The sequence below is a fragment of the Hyalella azteca genome, unplaced genomic scaffold, assembly GCF_000764305.2.
Source record: "Hyalella azteca isolate HAZT.00-mixed unplaced genomic scaffold, Hazt_2.0.2 contig2444, whole genome shotgun sequence".
Classification (NCBI taxonomy): domain Eukaryota; kingdom Metazoa; phylum Arthropoda; class Malacostraca; order Amphipoda; family Hyalellidae; genus Hyalella; species Hyalella azteca.
Genome location: NW_025932718.1, coordinates 307,799 through 325,377, shown reverse-complemented (window position 1 = coordinate 325,377; position 17,579 = coordinate 307,799). Strand labels below are relative to the sequence as shown.

The following is a 17,579-nucleotide window of genomic DNA, read 5'->3' as shown; positions in this document are numbered from 1 at the left end:
TCGCATTCACGGCCAAATGAAAAACTTGACTTTAGCCTATTTCCCCTCCCCTAAAACTTGATTATTCTAAAACTTAACTTTAGCCTACTTCATCAGATCCTCTGAAACTTGATTATTCAAATAAAATGAGTGGAAAAGATCTTGTGTCTCATGGACTAACTAAAACCATGATTCATCTTGAATAAATTAGTATTCGAATCCTTTTTTATCGGAAATTACATTATATTTTCAAATCATCCATTTAATGTCTTCGTTGACTGGGTGTTCGTCCCTCAGAGACTGTCCACTTCTTTCACTTTGCGCATATCTGATGTCAATGTACTTTTATAAATCATTTTAGAAGACCAGAACAAATCATAGATGTGACCCACCACTGCATCAGATGTGGCTTATCTTAATTTTACCAAGTATTATTACATCGGGCTCGGCATGAATAGAATTTGACTGTAAGAAATGGAACCTTGTCATAGAAACCATTAGGTGCAATGCATGTGGGTTATTTCTTATTTACGATCGTTTATGTTTCTTGTATAAATTATCGACCATCACTGCCTTACATATTCGTCAGAACACGTTAAAATTTCATCAGCAGAGTAACCGAACAAATGAAAGTCAATGCGATAGACTTCCACAACTCGACTTAACAGTTCTTTGTCTAACTGAGAAAAATACGAACAAACTTCGGCCAGACTGAACGGCGTGTCTATCGCATCCGTAAATTTGATCGGTAGCGAGTTAGGACTATCCAAAAATATCCTGAAGAAGTTGCCTTCTTCTTCTATGTTCTCAAATCTGGAAACGATAGAAATAAAAATAAATTAGAAATAAGAAGAACAACTGACTGTGACATTTATAATTCTCCAATTATCAAACTTGGGTACTGAATATTTTATTATTAATACATATATTCACAGACCCAAAAATTGTGACATGCAGTGAAGGAAATGCACTAAATATCACACCGTCTGAGATAAAATGTTGCACCAGGTATCATGACTCCGAAAAGTTGACAATGTAAGCAGAGATTGTCCCCTGAAAAATTATTTAACCCTCTACCGCCTGACACGAGTAATCGGAGCAATATTGTCGCAAGCCTACTTCCCAAAAAGGATACGTTCTAGTGAGCGCAAAATGACTTGCACTGATGGTTGCCGCCACGTACGACAACTTAAAAATGTTCTCTGTTGCGTACAAACGTCCTCAGGTTGCTACACTCAATAGTTTACGTATACTATAATTTAGGTTGAAAATTATGTCCCCGGAGAGTGATATACGGCGGTAGAGGGTCAAGTGCGTATCTACGTTTCACTATAATATCCATGGGTTTGGCTTTAAAACCCCAAAAAACCTTTATTCTGTAAGGGGGTTTCACATCATCCATTCATTTCATCCATTCATCATTTGTCAGAAATCGTTAACATGCATGTTGGTGAAAAAATTACGAATGCGACCTTGGCCATGCCGAAAGATCGCATAGCTCGAGTCTGACCTTAGAATGAAATTGTAGTCTATGGAGCAAGGGGCGCAGTGCTGGTGGTAAGGCGTCCAGTGTTCATCATCGGCGGGCTTCGACACGACGTATTTGATGAACTCCGTAAAGGTTGGACCCACCGGGTTGGCGAAGGGGTTTCCTAGCACCCTCTCGCGGTCCGGGTCGGCATCCACTAGCGCTAAAAATTTGTGAATCTGTGAAAAATAGTTATAGATACTCAAGCAGCTATTGCACATAACTTATACCTGGTAACGAGTAACCCATAAGGTCTCCACGATACCCAGAGGAGCCACGCTAAGTTTTAAGAGTTTCCTCTGTGAGAATGGTTACTTGGTTAAGATGTAGCGCAGTACCGTAAAGGAATGGTCTAATGTATAGAATGAATTTGAGGCATGAGCGCTAGTTATAATTTGAATATAAGTTCTTCTGTTCACCTTATTCTAACATGTACGTTTGAGTGAGAATATATTTTCACCGTTTCAATTTTCACCTCTGTTGCAGACAGAGTTTTTGCTGTATCGCGGTATTTCTCAAGAATTATCTTGCCAAGCGCCCGATAGTAGTTAGTGTCGGCCGTGTTCTCGAGGTGACTTTGGTAGAACACCACCAAGCGGTCTGCCGGATTTCGCACAACCATCACCCGAATTGAAACGTTGTAATATTCCGGAATCTGTCGGTGAGTATACGAGGCGAGAAATCGAGTTAAGACCTGCGAAGTATCAGTTACTCGTGGAAATTTCTGCAATAACGCGTATTAGAAAATGGGGAACGTTACTTGTTAGTCAATTTTAGTTTTCTAATTTGATGAATCACAATAAAACGTTGAGAAAGATTTGGTACGAAAGGTGTACGAAGTAAATAAGATTGTGGTCTTCAGTCAGTATTCAGAGCGAATAAAAGTAATCTAAAATAGGATAATATTTAATCATACTTGAAGCCGTTCTGGGTATTGGAAGTCGGTGTAATAAATATTGTCTTGGAAGTCCAGACTGTGACGGTAGCGACGCAGCTTCTTACTGAAGAGCAGCGAAAGAGACCTGACGCTTCGTGTAGACGGCAAGGCGCAGTACAGCATCTCTTGCGACCTGATGGGAAAGAAACAAACGCGTTAAAAACACTGTCACTGTTCATTGATGAGGAAGATTGTTGATTAGAAGGGAAAATCGGTTAAATTTTAGCGGTAAACAGTTTTCATTAAATTCATGAAAGGAAATTGTTACCAGTGTCAATTATCAACCCCTTTATTTTGTTTGAAATTCCTTTGTCAGCTTTCGAAAAATTTGTGGGATAAAAAAATTATTGAATAAGCTCTCTTCAAAGGAAATAATATATGCTAGAAATAATTAATTTAAACAATTGGTAATTCGTTGGAGATAATTTCAAAGAAATTACCCAAATTTCATGCTACAGTAAAGTCCATCAAAATAAAATAATATCCGTCTTAGTTTATCACGATACCCGAATTCAACCTCGAGATGCCGGCAACAATTAGGTCACTGAGAAGTGTCAAGAGGCATATCACCTTACGAGGCTTACCATTTTAAGTGACATTGCGCCTACCATTCTTACTAGAAAACTGCACGGCAAAATTCATTTATTTAGTATACGTCAAAAAAAGCACGTCAATTCGGAAATACATCAGTCAAAACTATATTTTTGAGTACAAATTAATTCCATATGGTAGTAAATTCATAAACACAGCTAGATATTGAATGAAACGCAAGCTTAAAAGCATTGTATCACCTGCGGAACTAATGCACCCTGCTTTTCATTTACAACGGTAGTAACATTTTGTAATCAGAGCTGAAAATATTTTTTTCCACATCTGCATCCGTTCTATACTAAATTATGAAATTATTCGTCATCGAAAACACTCCTTCAAGAAAATTTTGATACGAAAAACGAAATGTATGCTCACTTATCCAATATGAAGTGGCGTGCATTGGGAGGATACTGCGTACTGAGAGCATCAGTGCTGCACTTGGTTTGAATACTCTCACTTCGCTCCGTCATGCCTCTCATGAACGCCTCCTGCGCATAGAGACGTTCAATGTTTTCCGTTGTAAGTAATTAAAACAGAAAAACGATCGAAACTATGCATTATGCATAATCTGCCAAAAGTTTGCAAGTTTACTGTCATTTCTTTGAATATAGCAAATGGTTCATGAGTTCTAACGAACTCAAATCATGTCACAGAACTGTGTATATACAGTATCTAGTCCATGCATATCCAATCTTTGTCATAGATTGAAAATGCTACAGCTATCCATCTTCCCGATGAGAACGTTTACATTCCCTTCTGTCCAACAAAGCACAGCATCTACCGATGAGAACATCACATATGCCATCCAGTCTGTGCTGAAATTAGTCTACCATTCTTTCCGAAGAAATCATCACAAAACTTTTCATCCCGGTAGGGAACATCACCAACGTTGGAGTTGTAGTCGTATCATATCATATCATATGATGTATAATATATAGTGATGTCGGCGCTGAAGAATAGGCCTGATGAGGCCTGTCGCCGATTTTTGTAATTGTTGTAACTTGTTCACAGGAGATCTAAAAACAGGTAATTTGACCGGATCTTCTAAAAACTGACGAAAGTTTGAAATAGCTCTTTGACTTCCGCCAGGTTCGATATGCATTTTATGTCTGAACATATATTTCTCCGTAGCTGTATCAAGTCTGTTCTTGAACGCGTTCATACTCGGAGCGTCAAAGATGTAATCAGGGAGGCTGTTCCACATGTCGTTGACTCGAAGCGAGAGGGAGTGTTGTCGCGTCGATGAGTTTGTTGTCAACGCAGTTTTTTTCTAGTTTATAGCCGTGGCCCCTGGTGTTGGTTCTTGATTCAAATTCTAGTAATCCTTCTGGGACCTTGTATAAACAGTGGGTATACTTGTATTCTTCAATGAGTTCACCACGCAGACGTCGATAACAGAGGCTTGGAAGCTCCACAATCTTCAATCTTTCTTCGTAAGACTTGCCCGTCAAGCCTGGTATTGTCCTTGTTGCACGTACTTGAACACTCTCAACTAAATTTTAGGGTATTAACTAACTGTATTTAGATTCAGGGGCAGTACAGCGACAATCAACAGCTACTTCGTTTCCGCATCTATGAACTCGCAGGAGCGTCTGATAAGTCCAAGAAGTTAATTGGAATTATTAGCTTGCGTTTCAATATGCCTAAAAATTTTCAGCTCCTTGTCGACATAAACTTCTAAATACTTTTCTACACTAGACTTCTCAATCATTGCTCTCTCACTGCAACCGCGTCTTCTCATACTGTAATCTTGCTGTTCATTGGTCTTCCCGAGGTCAGGCACTTAAACATCTGTCGGCATTAAAACGCAGCTGCCACGTATCAGCCCAGTTAACTAAACTATCAAGACCATCTTGCAATTTCACTTTATTTGACGCGTTCTTAACAGTAGTACAAATTTTTGTCATCGGCATACATAGAGCACACGCTTGACACTACTTCTGGCATATCGTTTATAAAAGCAACGAACAAAACAGACCCAAGAACGCTTCCTTGTGGCACGCCACTGCGCACTGCTGTGCAGTCTGATACAGTTCCGTCAATATTGACACGTTATCAGCTATCCACTACAAAATCTCTGATCCATTGGAGTGCATTTCCCTCAATTCCGGAAGATTTCACCTTACGCAACAGCCGCCCATTCGGAACACTGTTAAAGCGAGGCACTGTCAAATGCAAAATCGAGGTAAATGCCTCGCTGTCTCCCTTTCGTCCAGCAGGCGAGTCCAATCGTTCAGCGTAGACAATAGGTTAGTGGTGCAGGATCTACCGGCAATAAAGCCGTGTTGACAGTCTGATAGGAGATGGTTAACAGTCAAGTGATCGATAATCTTTTCCCTCTCAACAAATTCCATTACCTTACAAACAACACTTAGGGCGATAGTTAACACCGAGACTGATGGGGCGATAGTTACCCGGGCAACTCATTCTTGTCGCCCATTTTGATCAATGGTGTCACGCTTATTTCCAATCGGCCGGCAAAGTCCCTTCCTTCAAAGTTTTTTTAAGAACAATATCAAAGGACCGGCCAAGATGGTTGACAATTCTTTTTGCAATCTAGGGTGGAAACCTTCTGGTCCACATGACTTGTTGGGATTCAGAGCGACCAGGCGCTTGAGAACCTCTTCTTTGTGTATTTCGAAACATGTTAACTTCAAGCCTACTGGGCGCTCCTCAGTAGCTGTAATGCTGTTCAAGTCCACATCTGCGAACAGCACACTGCTAAGGAACTGATAAAGAAAGTTAGCCTTGCCCACATACGGGATATCTTTTGTTGATCTACTTTCAAATAAAAAATACCGTCGTTTGTCTTACACTACGAACTAGCGTACAAAATGGCAGAGCGGCCTAAACTTGTATATAAAAAATAATAACATTCGTATAAATGATACCTTCAGTCAGGATAACATTTCCCACCATTAACATCACCCACCCACCAATTCGAGGACAAAAGCACTTACAATTCAATTTGAGAACATCCCTACTTTGTACGCAGAGTAGGACATCTATCACAATTCGGATTATAAGTGAACAGAAGAAATAGAGGACATCACTCGCCATTCAATAACAGGCAAACATATTCATCATTCAATTGGAAGAGAACATTGCTCACCATTCATTTGGAGGAGAAAATAACTAACTATTCAATTCGAGAACATTTCTGCCTTGCAGTTAGTCGAGAAAATTAACTAAAATATAATTTGAGGAGAACATCGACACCATTGACTTATTGAAAAACATCACTCACCATTCTCTCGGAAGGGAACGGGTCATCCGCCACTTCATCTCTCATCTGCATCTCTCGTTCCTTACTGGCGGCCAAAGAATACTGAGAATTTCTTGATAGAACGATGATTAGTATCGTCCAAGCGATTGATCCGATCACCAGCAACGTCAGGACAAACCGCATGTCAGACGTGCGCCATGACTCCTCAAAATTAACGTTAATTAGGTTGGTACGGTGTTGCATGCTGAATTCAACTAATAATGTCTTCAAAATACATAATGATTGATGATGAGCTAATCTAATTAGTCAGAATGACAATTTAACCGATTAAGTGGTAGGACATTTGAATCGATAATGGAATGTGTTCCCTTTATTTTATTTTAAGAAAACGAGCTTTTAATGATAATGAGGGAAATACCTTAGCTGGACTCCGCTCCGAAAGTTAATAAAAGCCCATCTCGGTCACCTGCAGTGCCCACATGTGCCGTGTGATGAAAGACAAGACTACATGTAAAGGCATTGTCTAGATTGCTAGTCAAGGCAGGCCAAACTAACTATTGTCATTCCATTACTTTCACATGACGATACTAGTCTACAAAAACTAATAATTAAATCACGCTAATCATTTCTGCCTATTACCACATGGTTGGTGATGAAAGGTGACGTAAATTAGCATCGTAGCTTGTCAGTAGTCACAACTTGACTTTTGCCCCCCGTCGGTCGTTACAGTTACATCGCAGCTCGTTCAGTTCCTCTACCGAATTTCAGTTTCATCACCCCTTTTTAATTTCAAATAAAGTAATCTTATTTTTTCACGGCAAACCCATTTTATCATTGCAGCATATCATAGTAAAGTATAATATCCCTTTACTGCCATATGAGTATCTAATAACTGTGGGCATCACTTCTTATGATATGGACCTTTGTCCCTCGAATAATCCTTAACACATCCGGCAGGCAGGTGACAGGTAACACATCCGACAGGTTAGTGGTGCGTCAGAAGGCTAGCACATTTTGCCCAAACATAAGATGACATATCTCGGAAAACCCCACAAGAACACCCTCTCCATATCATACATGCAATTTACCTTATTCAAAACTTATCTTATCCTCAACTATATGCTTTTAAAGTTTGAACGTCGCCATCATTCGGTAAAAGCCGAGTGGTTTGAACAAAGACGTATGTTACCATGTCAAACACTTCTGGTAGGACAGGGAGGGAAGAGGCTGGGCAGCGAGGTGCTTATGATTCCAAAAGTCTTCAACCTAATTATAAATAAAGATCATGCTCAGTGCCACTCAGAGGCGATGAAAACTTCACCAGTGCCTACATCTAAAAAATTATGACGAAGAACGTATTTTACAAGATGCTCAGCACTTATACGGAAATGCCGCAAACTATTTCCCACCATGCGTGTAATAACTTCAAGAACAAATTGACCCATTCCATGTTTAGATGCTTGACGAGTGTAATTTATCGCAAGCAAGGTTAAGAACTTTCTCTGGGGCCGCATTGGACTATCTGCAGAGGCTCTCGCAAATCTGAAGAAAAAATTTTCTCCCTCTTAAGAGTCGTGGGCCCATACTTTCGAAAAAAGTTAAGAGATCGTAAGTTCATCAGCCAATCATTGACGGCCTTTCAAGCAAAATCCACCAATCATAGACAAGAAAATACAGCGTAAGTACTTACGTTCACTTAGCGAACTTGAAAGTATGGCCCCTGTACATTTATTCAAAATCCGCGGCCTTCGATCTGACTGTAATAAGTTCATGAGTTAATGGTAACGATTTTCACACCTCTTCAAGCCGTTAAAATAACGTTGAATTAAATAGAATAGAAATTCTAGAATATTTCCTGGAATACCTAAGTAGGACAACAACACAAGAAACACCTACCCAGATTACTGTAACACGAGAGATGTATTGGCAATGCGACGGGTTTTTGTTCATTGATATATATTTCGTGAGTCTATAAGATTTATTCTGAGGGAATCAGCTCTATATCTACATTGGATTCTCTTAATTCGTAATAAATTAACAAAAAATCCCTATGTTTGAACACGATACAAGTTATAATGTGTCGCGTTTTTTTAAGTGCATGAAGAGTTAATGCATATCAGGTAATTATTTACAAGGCTGAATTCCAAATTGAATACATAATTTAGCAGGTACACACAATTTACTGTGTGCATGAGTTCAATTTTTAAGTGGTTAGTAGATCTTAACTCGTTTAAGCTGAAAAACTAAGTACAAAATACTTTTAAAGTTTTTTTGCATCTTGTAGGTGAGCAATATGGACAACGTTATATAGGGAATTATTCCACCCAGTTTTGCCCAGAACATCACACGTGACGTGATTCCAACTCGCTTATAATGCAGAAATTAGGAGAAAAAAAACATAAGTAAGGATACAACTTATCGTCCTGAAAACGGATGATTTTTCACCTCTTCATTCAGACTTTTTCCTTCCTAACTAAAATAGGTGAGCATATGTCATGCCTTGCTTACCGTGATTGTTAGACGCACCGTTAATGTACAGAAGAATTAAGAAATTACATTTAGAATACTTTTTTCACAAATTTCTAGCTCGGATAGTTTAGAACCGTATTACCAGGAATTTAAAAGCAAAGAAAACAGCCAGAATATTAACCATTTCTTAAGAATGAAAACGTTATGCCTGTCTCCTTATGTGTATTTGTTTTTATTTTGTCAATTTATGTTTTTATCTTCGATGTGAATTTAGTTTTCTAATTGATTCTTATTTTCTTATAGGTTTTGAACTTTTGAACTGACGATGGAGCTGGACTCCGAAACGTTTTCATTCTTAAGAAATGGTTAATATTCTGGCTGTTTTCTTTGCTTTTAAATTCCTGGTAAACTTGCGACTTAAGCAATCTAGTAATTTTTGTGCTTAGAACCGTATTAATATTAGAACTTACCATCACAATTGAAATGATGGAGGAACTTGTAAGCCAAAGCCGAATTTAAGTGTGACAAAATCCTAACCTTTCCAAGTTAGTTGGGCAGTAAGAAGGCAATTAAATACCTGTAGTTGGGTTAACATTCTAAGCGAAACAAATTTTCTAGACCTATTAAGGGAATTAACATTAATCTATTAGATAATCATGTTATGTTCTTCACGTTTTCATGAATTAGATCTGGACAACGCACCCAAAATTGAAATTACAACGAACGAAGAGGTAAAAATCGTGAGCAGATTTACATACCTACGTGCATATAGCGTTATAGCAATTACTTCATAAATTGATTCCTTTCTTAGCTCAAACTAACTCACAATATACGTCTATTTTCCTATTTACACCATATTTTTAATCGCGAAAGGGAAGTATTTTTCCAGAACCTTTAACAAATTAACCTGTTCAGAGTAGAAATTAAAATTATAAATCTGTTCAGTGTATCCGTCTACTGCACGTTCAAAATTGACTTGGTAAAAACCTTGTAATTGCTTATTAATGGATTTTGCATATCAGTGACTCATGCAATAGCATTATAATTTTTATTTGGGCAACCTCAAATTACTGTCAAAGTGATATACCGAAGTTTTTACAGACTTAATATAGTGAGTAATTTTTTATTTTATTTTCATACATAGGTCGCATATTGAGAGTAACTCAAAATAATTGAAAATTTTATACTCAAAATACTATCCAAACGTAATCCTGCATGCTTAGTGGCTATATAGTTTCAAAATCGGTTATTTCCTCAGGTATAATATAAACATAAACAAAAATATAAATCTTGTCCACATGAGATCTTCCTAAATTTATAGAGCTGTGCTCATCAAAGTACATGTCGAAATGACGCCTCGGAACTTATACTCGAGATTGGTGGAGCATATACATGTAGTAGGTAGGAGTTATCGAAATTGAAAACGAACCCATAGTATTCAGCCGGGTGAATATCGATTCCAGAATGCTGTGGTTATAACGGGCACGTCCTGGGGGTTATAAAATCCCTTTTCGTTTGAATACAGAATTTCTAACAACAAATAACAGTAGCAACCGAGAACCACTAGTGAATTTAGAGGATTTAATGAACTATTTTTCATGGAAGATTCATACAAGTTCTAGCGTGAATTAGTGAAACCCATGGTTGAACTAGTATAAGGTTGACCCATGAGATGCTCATTTTCGCGGATGGAGCGTGTTGTTCGTCTGTGACGTCACTGATCTCAGTGACGTCACGGGCATTGACTAATTACCGAAATGCGATCAAACCAATCAACCAATCAGTCGTGCATGGGAATGACGGCATTGTTTAAATTTTTTCGATTCAATGACGTAACAAGGAAATGAACTGAAAGACGGATGTCCTCGTGGGTCAACCTTATTATAGTTCAACCATGGTGAAACCATCCCGTCGATCTACATCACACGACACATCACCACCTAATGATTATAAAAATATAACTCAGTACTCACTGCAGTGAGTGACAGCTTGAGAGCGCATTTTCTCGTCGACGAAAACTTGAGGTCACGGACAGACGGACGGACAGACAGACAGACAGGCTGACATGGCGACCACAATAGTGCAGTTTTTCCATAAATGAGAAAATGTGCTAAAAATGATTGAAGCGTCTGACTACAATCAGATGATCGCAGAATGGCAGGATTTTGAACACCATATCGTTCGGCAAAACATTCCAGACAGAGATAGGCAAATACTGATAAGTTTTCCCAAGCTCGATATGTCAATAGTCCTAAAGTGCGTGGTTTTTGTCTAGGTTTTAAAGAAAACCTATGAATTTTTAGATCTTTTATCAACCTCATTTCGCTAGTCAAAAGCGTTACAAAATTTACCGCCATATTCAGCTTGAAAATTGCGTATTTTTTAATTGAAATTTGTACCGTTACGGTCGGAGCGATAAAAAAGTTCAATATTATCCAACGCAGAGAAGGTGAGTACAATGAATACGTCAGCAAGCAAACAGAAACGAACATTAACACGTACTCTACCAAGAGAGTATCAGTTTAATCCTTAATTTATGTGTATTTTTTGGGCTGCAAACGCTACAATTACGAGATATTTCAGTGGCGGGGACTGTTTCACGAGTTCAGAATGTTCATTCCACAATGGAGCCAATGATTTTAATTCCTATTCGATGCAGAATTCACTGTATTGAACTCTCATAGACACAATGTTATTGATCATTTAGATCATTTATCGGAAATGGTCAAACTATACAGTTTTTCAGGCTAGATAATTGCACACATTTAAACAGCTGTTGGCAGCACGACGGATGGATCAATTCACTATTGACTGCGGGGCGTAAAGAACTTTACCACAAGAGCACCGCATCTCAGTCCTGCTGTGAGACAGTCACTGAGCCAAAGATAATTCAACCGATACAGCGTAAGCGCTTATCAGCAGACTATCTAATTTTTATGGCACGTTTTCTGCATATTTCAGTAGCATAGTTGATGTATAAAACAAATGTTGCACTTTTTAGTGCATTTTCTCATTTATGGAAAAAATGCACTATTGTGCTCACCATGTCCGTCCGTCCGTCTGTCCGTCTGTCCGTGACCTCAAGTTTTCGTCGACGAGAAAATGCGCTCTCTGTCACTCACTGCAGTGAGTACTGAGTTATATTTTTAGCGCATTTTCTCATTTATGAAAAAAATGCACTATTGTGCTCGCCATGTCCGTCCGTCCGTCTGTCTACCTGTCCGTCCGTCTGTCCGTGACCTCAAGTTTTCGTCGACGAGAAAATGCGCTCTCTGTCACTCACTGCTGCAGTGAGTACTGAGTTATATTTTTTCAACTATGAATGGCCCGAGAAATTTTTCAATTACACTAGTTCAATCAACTTTCGTACGTGGATTTTAATGGTAGAATATTACATATTTAATTCATTTATATATTCTAATATACGCGACGAAAAAATATTTATATTACAATGAACGTGAACGAGAGTTTAATGTTGACCGAGTGCTGGACAAAAACTGCATGTTATCAGGATAAGAGAATAATAAGCTCTGTACAATGTACATACAATGAGATAATTATCTGATGACAACAAGGGACTGATTAGATTAAGCATTTCCATTGGCATGATCGAGCGACAAGCATCAGTCCGTTTCACTGCCCTGAAATGTGACCGCAATCCTCATGACGTGACAAGCCATACATTTTTGGACTACTACAATAAAAAAAAGTTATATTACTATCGTGTACATCAGAAAATATAATGTGATTACAGTACAGAGTTGCGATTTATGCATAGAGTGGATGGATATATTTCAAAAAATTGGTATCATATGTTTGACTCAAGCGAATTATTGTTTCAAATGGTACATGTAAAATTAATTATAGAACTGACAAAATTTCATCCGTTTTTAGCGTATTTTCTCATTTATGGAAAAAAGGCGCTATTGTGCTCGTCATGTCTGTCCGTCCGTCCGTCTGTCCGTGACCACTTTTTCGTCGACGAGAAAATACGCTCTCTGTCACTCACTGCAATGAGTACTGAGTTATATTTTTCTCTAAAGGTGTTTTATTTTAATCTGCAGTTTCTTTTCACCTATTAATTTATCTCACTGTGCACACAATGGTCAACTTTTTCAGCCTCTTCTACGATGTTTAACATATATATAATGCGAATTGACAATTATCATGACTGAACTAAAACCCATCTGTGAATGAATGAATACAAATTACTTTGTCTCCGCTAAAAATTAGAAAAATATAACTCAGTATTCACTGCAGTAACAGAGAGCGCATTTTCTCGTCGATGAAATCCTGGTCACGGACGGACGGACAGATTGACGGACATGACGAGCACAATAGCGCCTTTTTTCCATAAATGAGAAAATGCGCTAAAAATTTGCAAATAGAGAATTTTTTCAACACTTATGACAGTTTGCATCAAAATTATGCTGACCAAGTCAAAACCTTAACTATGAGGCAAAAACACTGGTTACTCCTCCTAATATTTTTCTTAGGAGTTTGTTTACTATTTGTCTCCCGAAATCCTGGACATTTCAGCAAGTTGGATTCAGAAATGGAGCGGGCTCTTCTCGAAACTCGTGAGCTCTCTGTGAGTCAGCGCTTCCTATTTAAATTCAGTTCAGGCTTAATTTATATTCCTTAAAATGAACAGGGTTGTTCATATTCAACTAACATACGATTATACTACGCATGAATCACGTTCATTTGATTGTATCCGTCGTTAGGTCGAAAATAGGTCATGGATGGGATCGCCATTACTTTGAAGAACACAAGGCAGATCACAAGATATTTTGAGATGGCATGTACTACTTTATTTGCATTGACTAGATTCATTGAAAATTAAAAGGGTTGTGATATATAGCTTATTGAGAAGTGTTATTGTTTATTACTGATAAGTGATGACTGAAGTTCTTGGTACAGTTTATAGAGATAATTGAATGCATACATATTAATTTGATCAGCGAACATGACTGGCTCACGAAGAATGCATACATTGATAAACACAGCCGCAGTATGAACTAAGGCTTTGAGAAACACTTATATTACATGATCGTTTACAGGAGATGGGAGTATTTTTGGCCAGCCAGAAGCGCCGTGTTCTGAGGGTGCGAGAAGCGTGTGCCCAAGGCGTCAGTAAGGTGTCATACAAACTTGCTCTCTACAACCTCATCGCCGATAAGTAACTTCAAAAATTTGTGTAGTTAACAGGGTGAAGTCTAATTTTTTGTGAAATTGTGAGGAACAACGGCTCAATTTGAAGATGCCTGTTGATAATTACTCACTGATTTTTAAGTGGAGTTTAACCCTTAAAATGGAGTTTAAATTCTCATAGTGAGAACGCAACATTTAAATCTGTTTTCTAATCGCAATAAGGTAGCAAAATTTTGATATATCGTAATAACATTTAAAACTTTTTTTTTACACGGTCGTTCAGGGAGCAGTCGATTCTTTTTTGCCCGATTTTCAAATCTGCAAGCACTTCATGGCTGATAGCGCTGCTGGAGATGCGAGGAGAGTGGACTCCTCAAAACACGCCTGACGACCTCAATGCCATCAGAAAAAGAGTGTACAAAATCTTAATGGGTTTCACGGTAGGTGAAATATCATACCAATTCTATAATAAGGTTGGTTTAACTGCACATTGATCATGCTAACTTTTCGTCGATCATTTCATCATAATTAATAAATTCTCCTGAAGGACAAAAGTAGGAATAATAGTACTTGTATATGCTTTCTGACGAGCCTACTTGTGTTAATAACGTTTCGCTTATTGATGCTACACTCAGCCGAGTGACCAGGATATTTTTTATCAAAATCGATTCTTGGTGGTTCGTCATCCGTTCGAACGACTCGTGTCCTGTTATCGGGACAAGTTCGAGAATGCCAACAAACCTTACTACCATGAACTGCACGGCAAGAGAATGATGCGCATGTACAGAGATCTTGGAGACAACCCGGTTTCCAGAACTGAGGTCTGTATTTTATTTTCAGCAGCAATCATAATGACAAAATATTATAACCTACTAATTATATGAATCTTGATAAATAGCCTAGATTTACTTCTGAGTATTACAGAATATCATTCGTGCCAAAAGTGAATGTTATTTGAATTATAAGTTTGTATACACTAAAGTAATATCCCACCAACTCGTTCGTTGTAGAACGATTTAATAAACAATATTACGATATGATCGTAGCATGTTTCATTAAGTTTTTCTCTTTAAGCATGTTTCACTGATATAAATTCAGGTGAACAATTTGATGGCTAGAGCGGATGCCGACCCGGACCGCGAGAGGGTTTTGGGTAACCCCTTTGCCAACCCGGTGGGACCAACCTTTACGGAGTTCATCAAATACGTCGTGTCGAAACACTCCGATGACGAACACTGGACGCCTTACCACCATCAATGCGCCCCCTGCTCCATAGACTACAATTTTATCCTCAAGTTTGAGCAAATCCTTCTAAAATATATGATTATTAACATAGTCCTGTACTTTTACCATAAGTCTGCTGAAATCGCAAGTTCACCAAGAATTTTAAAGCAAAGAATTTGCCTAGTAAATTCATAATATCTTCATCGAAAAAGTTTTGAAGACCAGCTCCATCTCAGTTCAAAAAGTTTAAAAATAAAAGTATAATCAAAAAAGGAAATGAAATTCAAATGAAAGAGATTAGAACATAAGTAACGAAAAACCGAGAACGGAACACAAAAACATATTGATCAACAATTTCAACCGGATAAGGACTGTAAGCGTTATTATGTCAAGGTTTCCGTATAGGAATATGCATTGATATAAGAACCCTTAAAGCCAAAGCACCAGAGGTGGAACCAAGTATCTTTAAATCACTATCCGACACAGCATTGTCACACTGTTCAGCTTGAAGGTGCACAGCAGAGTGAGATGGACAAAAAAGCGGCAGATTAGAACGATAAACTCTCACACGAAATTACACGACAACAGCGTGATGTGACGTTATCGAATTTTCGCTACATAGGTTTTAATTTTTTTTCTATAATTAAGGCTATTCTCTACTTAATTTGCTTGTATTCTTTAAGTTTTCGAATTGATGATGAAGCACGTCTCCGAAATACTCTCGATGAAAATATGGTGTTTTCTTTACTTTTACGTTATTAGTGTCTTTTCTCTCGTAAATTGAGTAAATTTTTTCCAGCAATTTCTGCTGTTCAGATTCTTGACTGAGTTCTCATTTCATAGTAAGATGCATGCTAGCCATCGCGCATATTTAAGTGCGTCGCTACGTAGATCAAGTAGTGTTATTCACACTCCTCGAAATTGCTTTTACAGTACTAAAAAACCTTGAAGTTTTCTAGTCGACGTGTCTCAGTTCTTAAAAAATGAATAATTATCCGATTAATATTATTAAATGATGTTTGCTCGTCGGAGAGTTATAAGTTGTAAAATTAATCAGATGATCATTGACGTGCCCAAAAAAATCGATATTTCAGGTTCGAGAACCTTAACAAGGAGAACGCCCAATTCCTGCAGCGCCTGAACGCAGGAGCAGATGTTGGGCAGCGGAAGGATAACATCTTCAGTGGTCCCCCTACTGCCGAAGTTGCCTGTTCTTATTTCTCTCAACTGGACACCGCACTTTTATATCAATTGACCAAAAAATACGAGCCTGATTTTAAACTCTTTGGGTACACTCCAAACGAGTACCTTAAATGCTCCGATGAATATATTCAGCCATGATTTTAATGAAATGTAAATTTAATTATATTAAATGCGACTTTTCACTTCAAGCACGCTGGAATTTTCATTACCCACAGACCGAAGTGAAAAGAAAAATATTGAGCGCCATCATTACTTGAATCAGAATATAAGTTAATTATAGTATTCAAATAAAAATGTATTTCCTTTGATATTTGTGTACAATAAAAGGCAAAACACGAATATCTTCAACTGGACCAGTAAATTCAATTGCCTGTTTATAACTGCACAACTCGTCAAAAGTTGGTGTCTACCAATAACTGTGTAATTCAACTGTGAAACTGTTTGTTTAACTAAAACCTGTGTTCACCTGGGAATATATTTCTATTCTTATAGACTCCTCTATACTGACAAGCATATCTTGGGGAAGTGCGGTGTGGATAAGGGAAGCACTATATTTACAAAGCTCTATGCCCAATTAAGGAATCGGCGCTCTCAGTCTATACTCTATATGACGCTGTTTATATCATCAATTAACGTTGGCATCATGGTTGAGTCAGATCTCTCTCAAAATTCGCCCTCTGCTACTTGAAAACAGGGTTTTGCAGATGTAAACAAAATATTTATGATATTAATCATTGCAAAAAAAAGACATTATCTCGCTGTGATTCTTTGTCCCCTGTTAACATAGATTAGACGTCAGTCATAATTTTGCTAGGTATTCAGTGAAAACCATCACCTTCAGAAAAAATTCGTCGTTTGTGTATACCGCTTAGATTATTGAATCTGCTTCTGATTTAGCTAATATGTTCCGTCGATTGTTTTTAGTATTTTGTGGGCAAGTGGCAGCAATGACCAGGCAAATGCAAGTTCAGACTACCAAGTTAATTTACATAAAATATATACGTGCAGGATTGGAGACTACGTTCAAACCTGGTCAGTGTGCCCTCATGTTTTGTATAATTGGTGCTAGAAATGTGAAAAAGAATAACTATCTTAGTATTATAAACCATTACCGATAGTTTGGTAACATTTTCACGAGCGTCAGTTTTTAAAACAACAGCGCCTCCAAAGTCACGTTATATAGAAGATGGCTTTTAGCTTAAAAAGGCTAGTCATGAGCATGACTCGTGTAACAGATGAGCATGACTCATGACCAGAAACAAACTTAT

The 17,579-nt window shown here is 38.0% G+C and overlaps 2 protein-coding genes across 6 annotated transcripts; one reads left to right on the top strand and one right to left on the bottom strand.

Moving 5' to 3' along the window:
• Nucleotides 1-171: 171 nt before the first annotated feature.
• LOC108671311 (carbohydrate sulfotransferase 11) lies at nt 172-9,358 on the bottom strand. 5 transcript variants are annotated; one of them, XM_047885571.1, is made up of 7 exons: nt 9,201-9,358; nt 6,283-6,465; nt 3,411-3,523; nt 2,424-2,577; nt 1,983-2,162; nt 1,490-1,686; nt 172-792 (listed from the first exon to the last, which is right to left on the bottom strand). In XM_047885571.1, the coding sequence occupies exons 1-7, from the start codon at nt 9,201-9,203 to the stop codon at nt 546-548; spliced, it is 1,077 nt and encodes a 358-aa protein (XP_047741527.1). In that variant the 5' UTR covers nt 9,204-9,358; the 3' UTR covers nt 172-545. The 5 variants fall into 5 exon arrangements, with proteins under 5 accessions (XP_047741527.1, XP_018014320.1, XP_047741528.1 ...); XM_018158831.2 differs by having other exon boundaries at nt 6,283-6,462; XM_047885572.1 differs by lacking the exon at nt 9,201-9,358 and adding an exon at nt 6,680-7,825.
• A 3,772-nt stretch (nt 9,359-13,130) lies between these two features.
• LOC108671305 (carbohydrate sulfotransferase 12-like) lies at nt 13,131-16,480 on the top strand. The gene is made up of 6 exons (XM_018158818.1): nt 13,131-13,321; nt 13,794-13,912; nt 14,168-14,324; nt 14,520-14,705; nt 14,983-15,179; nt 16,203-16,480. The coding sequence occupies exons 1-6, from the start codon at nt 13,184-13,186 to the stop codon at nt 16,447-16,449; spliced, it is 1,044 nt and encodes a 347-aa protein (XP_018014307.1). The 5' UTR covers nt 13,131-13,183; the 3' UTR covers nt 16,450-16,480.
• Nucleotides 16,481-17,579: the final 1,099 nt, after the last annotated feature.